The sequence below is a fragment of the Microchirus variegatus genome, assembly GCF_963457635.1.
Source record: "Microchirus variegatus genome assembly, chromosome: 23".
Taxonomy (NCBI): domain Eukaryota; kingdom Metazoa; phylum Chordata; class Actinopteri; order Pleuronectiformes; family Soleidae; genus Microchirus; species Microchirus variegatus.
In genome coordinates, this window is record NC_139824.1 from 3,033,079 (window position 1) to 3,043,775 (window position 10,697).

The 10,697-nt window shown below is 40.3% G+C and overlaps 1 protein-coding gene across 1 annotated transcript; it reads left to right on the forward strand.

Annotated features, from left to right (window-relative positions):
• The first annotated feature begins 5,078 nt into the window (after positions 1 to 5,078).
• Positions 5,079 to 10,410, forward strand: timm10 (translocase of inner mitochondrial membrane 10 homolog (yeast)). The gene is made up of 2 exons (XM_083909596.1): positions 5,079 to 5,236; positions 9,119 to 10,410. The coding sequence occupies exons 1-2, from the start codon at positions 5,166 to 5,168 to the stop codon at positions 9,312 to 9,314; spliced, it is 267 nt and encodes an 88-aa protein (XP_083765722.1). The 5' UTR covers positions 5,079 to 5,165; the 3' UTR covers positions 9,315 to 10,410.
• The last annotated feature ends 287 nt before the right edge of the window (positions 10,411 to 10,697 follow it).

The window sequence follows — 10,697 nt, forward strand, 5'->3', positions numbered from 1 at the left end:
CATATTGTATGCTTTTTCATGACATTTGGACACTTTGAAGATATGGCAGGTGTGGTTAGCATTTTAATATTCATAATATTTAACAAGGTATTATAGGTTAACTAGTTTTATTAAAAACTAGAGAGAAATTTATGAGTTCAGGTATTCTGTGTTCAATATCGAGTTTATATGGATACTTTGAACATGTATAAAGTGTAGTCAGCATTATATTATAATATTTAACAGTTATTTTGTTGAATTTATTAATAATTAATTAAAACAGTTAGTGGCAGGTGCGAGTGCGTATACTTTGGGTATATTGGAAAGTTGAGGATTGGACAAGTTCGCGGATATACCCCTTGCTGTCGGCCCCCGACAGCGTAGGCTAGTTATGATAAAAGTATGACCAATTAAATTATTCGGACCAAATAAAATAATTGGCCGAGCTTCCTGTCTGTCTCCTGTTGCACGCCTCGCCGATCGCCGTCACAGCTTGCGAGTCACGTGCATCTCTGACAGCAGTGTTGTCTACATGGTGACTTTGTCGCTAAATCTGCCAACTTTTTGTGGTGTTTGGAGACTCTCACTTGAAAGCATGTATCACTCTGCAGTTACTGAGCTCAACAAGCAGCATGTGTTGCCGGGATCACGTCCCAAAGCACAGTAACCTCCGCAGTCCCAGCCTATAGTCAGAGTAGAGAGGAGAACCTTAGCACTCTGTGTCCAGGCTGCTAATGAATTGCGCAAGCGCATAGCTGCTGCCGTTCCCCCCCTGGAGGGTGGGATTTTGTGTTGTTCATGTTCAAATACATTTTTACTGTGCTGGGAGACATGCAAGAAAGGTAAATATAGCTAAAACGAGTAAGTTTGTTTGTGGCCTAAACAAGACATTTGACAATTTCCTAATTTCAAGGTTTGGGAAACAGAGATAAACCTTTTCTGACATTTTATAGACAAAAAAAAGATTATAAGATGACTGATTATTAAAAGAATTGTTAGTTACCTCTGTTACCTCAGGGAATACTGATGGCAGTCTACCCATCTGTTGTACAGGTACCCAGTGTTGTTTGACATCAGAGAACCAGCCCAGCTGTTCAGGACTTATTTCTGTGCCACCAGATGCTGCGTTAATCCAGCAGTGTTTACATCCTGCTGCACCTACACCAAGATCTGCCATATCCTCAGCTTTCTTCTCCCCTGGGCAGAAAATGCGTTTCCCAGCATTCCCAGGACCATCTCCCCAAGATGGTCAGCACAACCTTGGGTTTTTACCCCTGAAGAATGGAAAGGAGTTACAGTCCATGCATAATCTGTCTTTACTTTACATGGCTGATATGCAGCTTCCTCAATGTCTCTCTCCAATACCCTCATGTACCTCATTAACAAATCATCGTTCTCTCGTAAACCCAGTGAACCTTGGTGATAAAATTCAGAAACAGCCATCTCTATATGGGCGACCCTGGCTCACAGAAAACCCCGGAACACTTAAGATTCCTCTGAGTACCATCCCACAGAGTGCCCCTTTGACAAATGATACAAATAGGGGCCTTTGGTTGAAGAAACAGGAAAATTTGAAGATGAATCAACAGAATGAGGGAACCTGTACGCAGCCGTATACTGCAAAAGAGATGGAAGAAACAGAGAAATTTGCTGGTCAGAAAAGTCCTTCAGAACCAAAACCCAAACCCAGGAAGAAGAGGAAACGTCGTACTGAAGCGGAATCGGTAAAACCTAAAAAGAAAAGGCAAAGGCCACAGGTCACCAGTCAACCACCAGATACTGCTGCTTCTGTCTCTGAGCACAAAGTCGGTGATGCAATGAAGAGTCAAATGTGCCTGAGCATTTGTCAAGTTAGTTTGTCAAGCAACAACGTGCTGGCGAAGGAAAGAGAAATGGCTGCAAGTTCTTCAAACATGCCATCCAAATTTGTTGGGAAACCAAATAAACCTTTGTTGGTCACAGACAGTCTGACGCAGATATCCAGACAGTCTAGGATGACTACCAACCCAACCAAGATTAGAACCAGGGGTTATTTTAAACAAAATCAGGACTCACCAAGTGACACAACAAATACAAATATAGATAAGAGTGTAGTTGCTGATGAAGGTGTCAATGATAGAATCCCAGAACGAAACCCTGAAGTAAGAAAACCTGGGACCACCAACCACCCACGAGTGGTCATTCTGAAGGAGTTTCAAAAGCTTATTAAAATGCAACACTCGAAAACATCAAAGTCGAAGGAAAGACGGAGAAGAAACACATCTGGAAAAGCTGCAGAAAGTGAAGTAACGGCCAGCAGAGACGACACAGTTGAGGAATCATCTAAGGGGCGAGAGGTGGATGTAGACATGACTTCTACATCCACCCAATCTCAGGAGGTTTTTGGTGACGCGTTAGATAAAAATCACAATCAAATTTTCAGTAAATCAACATACAAGAAGAGCAAATCCCAAGCCCAACGAGATGTCACTGTCAGTCAGGAGACCTGTGAGTCATATAATGATGATCACACAGCGTTTCTCTTTGATGCTATAGAGGAAGAGGTGACCAAGATGGCAGCTGGGAGGGAGCAGCCAAAGAATCCTGATGAAGGTTTGGTGTTTGTTCTGTTCTGATAGTCCTTTTGCTGTTTACAATAAATGTAATGATGATATTAGACAGTTCAACTCCAGCGATCCAACAATCGACTCTTTTTAATAAGCAGTTTTGCTCGCAGTAAATTTGTTTAAGGCTTGCGTTCACACATAGCCAGTGGATGGAGCAGCATCAAGCATCACCAAACTCTATTGTGGATCTGTTGCTTGGCTGTGCTTGTGTTGCCTGCAGAAGAAGTTGACAAATGTTTTATTCCAAGCATCAGTTAATCTGCAAATATTCCAGCACAGGTGTTAGCCAATCAAATCATGTTTTAATGTTTAGCCCCAGGACGATGTTCTCTCTTTTATCAATGTTTTTCGATAATACCAACAATTGTGGACATCACATCACCATCACTTTAGCAACTCTCGCTGTATGTAAGTGAGAGTCCAGTGTTGATGGAGACAACAACAAACTGTAGTTCATATCTGGTTGACTACTCACCTACAGTATGTTAAAAAATAAGGTTACAATAACTTTAATAAGTACAATAAAGTTAACTTTGGAGTGTCTTCATGGGAACGATAATGGCTGTCAATTAGACAGATATTCCAAAATGAGGCTCATAATTCACAAGCCCAGTATGTTGTAACAAACTGAACTATCGAGCACTTTAATTTTTAAATCAACCCCCATGTTTTGTTTTTTTGGAAAGTCTCAGTCTGAGATTTTACAACTCATAATGGCATTAGTCATTGTGGCATTTGTCAAATTAAAGTACAGTACATGTACTGCACTTGGCAAATTTAGAGAGTTCAAACTGTAATATGTAACTTTTAAATATAAATACATATCCATTAGATTGAACCCATTGGCAAATGAGTTCCCACTAGTGCTTGCTCCACATGACTCTGTAACTCTAGGTATTGCGTCAACAGCAAACGGGTTGGATTGAGAGTTGGTGTTTTCAAACAGAGACAGAATAATTACACAAATCCTCAAAATATACGTGCTGCTGCTTTAAGCCTGATTTATACTTTGCCTTGCAACACTTGATAATGTGTTGAGTGACAGAAATGGACAGAAAAGCACCATCATCATCATCACAGAGATGACTGAAACCTTTGGAAAATAAATAATGTTTTAAACTGGATGTTATTTCTTTGTTTTTTATTTAAAAACAGGAACTACCTGTGATACAGGACAATTGACTGCCGGGCACGATGAAGGCTCATCTCACACCAGCCTGCCTCACAAAAGTGGTCCTCCTATGGCAGAGGCTTGTGGGATCAGCAGGACCTCAGGCTGTGAGGAGGAGGAGGAGGAGGAGGAGGAAGTGGAGGTAGATGTTCTACTTTACTCCCCGGTCAAAACACAGACCAGAGAAGATGGACTCCAAAACATGCACATACGTCCAGATGAAGAGGAGGAAGACCTAAACGAGATTGATGTGACAGGAGATGAGGCAGAGTGACGTTGTCACACTTATAGTTTTAAGTTCTCCGAGTTCCGGTTTCATTTAAGTTCACACAGATGTCTGGTGTGTCTGCGTCACAGGTTATCACCGTCATTTCGATCAGCAGACAAGGTTGATGTTGTTTCATTTTGATAACAATAAGGAAAAAAAGGTCCTAAATGTTGTTCACATTTTAGGTTGTTAATACATTTAATAATTTTACATTTTGAGAGAAATTCGATGGAAAGCACTTAAGTAACAACTGTTTAAAAAAAAAGAAATCTGTATCTGTATGCGTGTAAATAACACGATTATGGTTTATTAAAAAAGTTAGTTTAGTTTACTCAGGGTTTTATTCATTTTTATAAAGAAAATAACTAAATGTTCAATATTTTCAAATTTCATTAAATCAACCATTAACTTAGGTTGACTAACTTGTACCACAGATGTACTAATTTAATCAAAAATAAATAAGAGTAATGAGTTCCTAATATAAGAAAAAGATGCATCATGTACTTAGCTATATCCACAGTTCAGGTTTAGGTTACTTTATCCATAGTTAAATTTGTTTACATGGCACCACATACTAATATATAAAATAGTATTTCAATATATAATAATAAATGAGTACTGAGGTCACTGTTAGTTCAGAATATAAACAAGGAGATACAAATAATAATGGAGAGGGAACAATACATTGAATACTTGGATAAATATACAAGCTAATATAAAAACAGAATACATAACTTACAGCTGCAATTTTCTTTGGTCCCACCAAAGCCCACGTTTCCATGGCTTTTCCCCAAACATAATATTTCATATTTTAATAGTGTATTTTAAAAGCAAAAAGCTATTTCCTCTTTGTTTTGTGAATTAAAAAAAAAAAAAAAAAAAAAAAAACGGGGAACCGGTTCAGTTCCCCTCACTTTCCGTCAGATGGCGCACTTTTATCTCATGTCCCGTCTAAATCCAACTTTATTGACAGCGGAAGTGGACAGCGGAAGTTGACTTCACACGTGTTTTCTCGCAGAGAAAGAGTTGAAGGTTACACAGCGGAGGCGGTTGTTGTAGCCTTGTTTGTGCACTGCGGAGGGTCACCGGGACGGACTGGGTGTGAGGCAGCAGGCGGGGTGAGCATCAGCGAAGCGCGGACATGGATCCCATGAAGGCACAGCAGCTGGCGGCGGAGCTGGAGGTGGAGATGATGGCCGACATGTACAACCGGTAAGTGGAGCTACTGCTAACCGTGTAGCTGCCTCTCATTGATGCTACCAGTCAAACGAGATTACACAATTACCAAGAATGTTTTACTAGCTAACCTGGATATGTGTCTCATCCGTAATCGAGTCATTGTACTGCAAATATTATGATACGCTTTAGCAGGAAATGAATCGCTGAAAGTGGGAAAAACGCTTGCATCCAGCTGACAGCGTCCTTGTGAAAGCAGGGATCTTTACCTCGGCACACATAAGTCCCACACTGTCCTGTAGCATATCCAAGCCGCGATCAGCCAACACCAAATCCCCAGGTAACCGTTTGTCAAGAATCCCACAGTTATCAGTTACACACTCTAAAGCGGTTAAGTTAATCAATTTTCGATGCAGTGGTCCCATGGTGGCCACTGTGGGTACTGCAACAAGAAATCCCATGGGGCCCAAAAAGCAATTTTCCCATTGATCGCAATAGTAAAAGAGACGCCTGTAAAAGTGTCCACAGGACACCTCGAGACATGGACACGGGCTTTTATAAATCTTTATATTCTATATTTTTAATTCATGGAGTTTCATATTTGAAAAACATTCCTAAAGGCCATAAAAAGCCCAGACAAATCTTATTTCCCAGAGTGACGTCACAGCTGTGTACGAGCACAGCCAAGCGCGGTCATGTGGTGTCTCGGGAACAGAGCTGCTGTCAGTGAACGTACGACATGAAAACTTTATGAGAAATGTGAATAAATGAAGACAATGAGGGGGTTTCGTTAACATTTTTAAAATATTATGACAAAGCAGGTTTTAGTTATTTATTCGTCGCTCATTAGCATTTATTTTAAAACGTATTATCGATGTATTAACGAGCTGCTGTGTGGATTCATTGAGGAGAGGAGACTGACATGCTGCACTTTATCACTGTGTTCAGTCCCGGACATCGAGACACTGATGACGGTGTGGACTGTGGAGCTGTGACCGTGTGATGACCTGAGACCTGCGGTCACTTCACCACTGATTCCCGGGGAGGCTGTTTGTCTTATCGTTACTATCGGTTCATGAAGTTAGTGTTAAATGTGATGAACACGCGAATTATAGTTGAATATAAACGGGTTGAGTGAAAGAATCAGGAGTTATAAAACTACTTTAACACGTTGTTATTATTCCTAATAATAATTATACAATTATATAAGGGATGCACTGATCCACCTTTTATCACTTCCGATCCCGATACCTGACTTTAGATAGCTGCCGATACTCCGATACTATTCCGATATGGATGCACTGTTTGCTTTAATATTATTTTGATTATTGGGCTTTAATAAACTCCTTTATACAGGCAAGTATGATATGTACGACTTACAACGTTTACAGCGACTTTACAGAACCCTGGCGACACACACACACACACACACACACACACAGTGAGCGCAGAGCAGCGCACACACAAACGGAGTCGCAGACGAGCTGTGAATGTTCAATCTCCAAACACAATGCGATGCCGGCGTTTTTTTTTTTTTTTTTTTTTTTTAAATACCGTCTCCGTATTCATCATTGATTTCACCGGACATTTGGGCCAGTAATATATTTTTTCACCAGCCTAATTCACGTGACAACATCCAAAAAACCGCATATATACCGCCTGACGTGAACCCTGGCTTGGAGGAGTGTGATTTTCATTGTTTTTATGCCGCTGTCAGAACTGTTCTACTCAGCGAGCAGGCATTTAAAACGGTGACGGCTGGGATTACGTCGGCTGCAGGTTGTGGAGCTGAACTTCCCGGTTAACTCTTGGTCAATCATGCTCGCCTGCTAGCTGGCTGTAAACTGTGGAATGGATTTCCTGAACGGAGTCGTGCATCATTACTCCGTGTCTCATCGAGACACGCCTCGGTTCAGGAAACCCATTCCACTTTTTGCAGCCAGCTAGCAGAGAAGTCAGGGAATCACTTGTGGAGACATTTCAGCAGACGCACACACAGACGGATCGGAAATTTCCGATACAACTATAGAGATTTCCGATCCGTCAATTACGTCTGTATCGGAACCCGATACCGATACTGGATCGGATCGGCCCCATCCCTAAATTATATAAGGGAAATCAGACAAAAACATTATTCCTGTAACACATATAAACTAAAGCCGAAGTTAACGTGAAGTCTGTATTCATGAAATCCGCTAGTGCACGTCATTAGCGTACTCCCATCATGCCTTTCGCTGTTCATGTACGCACCGAGTAAGTGGATAACACAGACGGCTTGTTCACATAGCTGAGAGGCATTATGTAGTGACACTACTGCGCATGCTCTATGGGCCCCATAACCCGGAAATAAACGCGGAAGTCAAAAACTTTTTTGGCATATGCGCTGGGTGAGCAGGTTCATAGGAATGAATGGAAGCGAAGGGGCGGAGCTCTATCCAGTTCATATAATACATCCATGAGTGGTCTGACTAAAGGACGCATCCAACATGGCGGCCATGCCAACTAATGACGTCACGACGCCCAAGCCCTATAGGAATTCAACCATTGTTAATTTACATTTTCCTACTGTGACTTGTCAAAATAGCTGCTGTGAAAATGATATGATCTCTGCCGAGGATAACTGATGTCCCATTCATGTATATGGGGAAAGCCAGTTTATCTTTAATTATATTGTAGCTCACTACTTGATGACTTTTGGTGGCTCTGTGTGTTTCTGTTCTTCCACACATGCACTTGCCATTATGACCAACCGAGGGCGCCATAGTTTTGTTGCGTGAATGGGGTGAAGTCTGCCATCTCTGATTGCCTTGTTTGAGATGACCTACATTTTAATTCTGACTAAACCTGAATCATAATTAGACATCTTGTTGAATATGTCATTGAAGATATGTGAGAAATGCATTTATAATATATATATGTCGTTCTTTTTTTTATTGCATTTTGCCCAACTGTAGAGGTCATTTAGTCTCTTCTGTACTGAAATTAGCATAATGTATTTCATACTGGGGTCACAGCAGATGTAGATGTCAAAATGTCTTTGTGTCAAAAAAAGCTTAATATTTTAGTCATGAGTCTCATTAGCAGATCTTGTTTTTGTTGTTTGTCAATATGCATGAAATATTTTAAGATATATTAAACCGGATTAAATTGAAGATATCCTGAACTAAAAGTATGACTATTCCCAGGGATTTAAAGATGGAATTGGATTTGTGATTAGTCAGAATTATATTGTATCTAACTAACTAATCTAATCGGAGTATAGGGCTGCAACTAACTGTTATTTTCATAAATCAATTAATCCGTCAGTTTTATTCATTCAGCTATCGTTCTGTTAATCACATACAGTGCACAGAAACAAACACTTTCTCTTTCTGTAAAGGTTAATATTTATTTTCTTGCTGAATGTTATGATTGATAAATTTCCCAGTGAGCCGGCTGAAATGTAGGTATAAAAAGTGACAAGATAAATTACAATAACATTTTTTTAAACAAGTGTTTGGTAGATTTCTAAAATATTCATGTTTTCTATTCTAATTTTTATGATGGGTGGTCTAAGTCTATGTTGAACCGTTTGCTTGACGGATCAATCTAAATCAGAAACTGTTGCTACCAGATTACATCACCTCTTTGTTGAAGGTAAAAACTGGTAAATTAACAATGTATGAATAAGTTCTGTGCCATTGTCATGAGAGTAGTAATCTTTATGCTTTAATGACATATAGTTTGAGGTTTTAACAGTAAAAACAACATACTTTGTTAATAGAAATGGCAATTGCATCAGTTTGGAACACAAAATATAGAAAAACCAGTGTGCAGTTAAAAGTAAAAGACTATCCAGGCACCATTAATGTCCCCGACATTTGTCGAGTCATAATGATGACTATGACTAACACCTACCTGCTTTCCCTTCTCTCCCAGAATGACCAACGCCTGCCACAGGAAGTGTGTACCGCCTCATTACAAGGAAGCAGAGCTGACGAAGGGAGAGTCTGTGTGCCTGGACCGCTGCGTAGCCAAATACCTGGACCTCCACGAGAGGCTGGGACGCAAACTGACAGAGCTCTCAGTCCAGGACGAGGAGATGATGAGGAAAGCAGCTGTCGGGAGTGGATAGAGACGCTGATGAAGGAGATGATGTGGAGGGAATGGGGGGTTACAACATGTTATGGGCTGGAGTTTGCATGTTTGTCACTGTAACAGTACAAACTGGGGGTTTTATTGTAAATGATGGGGAAACTTCCAAAATAAATGAAAATAAATGTGAAGGGAACTGCAGACGGGGACGGACGACACACTGGAACACCTGGTGGGTCGGCTTTACATCTTAAAACTGCTTCTCTGGATCAGTTTGATCTGTTCTACAGCCGAGAGCTTGGTGCTCGAGCAGTTACCTAAGAAAGACTGGAATTAAAGAAAAACCAGGACATGTTATGTTATATTTAAGTCATACTTTTTGCTTTTTTTCATCTGCCATGTGTGCAAAAACTAAAATACATTGTTGTTGCTGCGGTGTTACCAAACATCTAGATCATGCAACAGTTTGAAACGCAAACCACTGATTTTAAAATGTCAAGTCTTTGACCTCATTTCACCCTTTAGACTGTAAACATGTTCCCTCATCACACGGTCACACCAAAGCATATCCAGGTACAGGTACATATTTGTACAAGCCGCCTCTAAAGCGGACTTGGTGTTACTTCTGTTTTAAGGTCCACGGTATGTAAAAGGAAAAAAACAACTTCATTTTATTGATTGAATTAGTTGTTTTTCATTACCTTCAGATTTCTGTCTCAGAAACTCTGATGCTAACCGGAGGCTACACAGTGAAGGATGATGTGAAGGCATATTCAGCCACAACATGCAACTTCACCAATACCACTGTACCTTCTAAACCTTGGATTGGGACATATAGTAAAGTAATGGGCCTTTTTCACAGCAGACACATTGACAAGGAAATCATGAACATGAATGATCACACCAGTCAAAATGGCTGCTGTTAAAAAGGTCTAGTATAGCAGAATGGTCTGAACCAAAATGTCTTCTCATGGAACGTTTGAACTGTTATATCTGGACACAAAGCCTGGTCACATGGACTTTTGTTGACTGACTGTCACATCTGTAGACTCTTGAGCTGTATGTTTGTGGACCATGTTTTCACTGATGTTATTTTTTGTTTAGCTAATCACTGTGACACAGCTACTTACCTGCGTAGAAGAGGAGCTGCCGTGTTTTCATTAACTCCAATTAAACCAAGTTGTACTTTAAATGAACAGAGTGTTTTTATAAAGGTATCGAAGTCCGATTTTGACTATATATCAGCCTGAAGTAACTGGTATTTGCTTGTGTGCTTCGTGTCATAAGCCCTGAACTGGTGGAGAGTTGTGGTTAAAGCCAGTATATGTTGTATTTCTGTCATATCGTGTCATACAGTACATCAGCTGTGTAAGGATATTTATCGCATCACCCAGTTTTTGCCAACACACAGGTCTACCTAAAA

Bases quoted from the DNA above. Each gene is read 5' to 3' on its own strand.
- timm10 (XM_083909596.1), top strand. From the start codon at position 5,166: ATGGATCCCATGAAGGCACAGCAGCTGGCGGCGGAGCTGGAGGTGGAG. The intron at 5,237-9,118 runs GTAAGTGGAGCT...CTTCTCTCCCAG, and splicing joins ATGGCCGACATGTACAACCG to AATGACCAACGCCTGCCACA.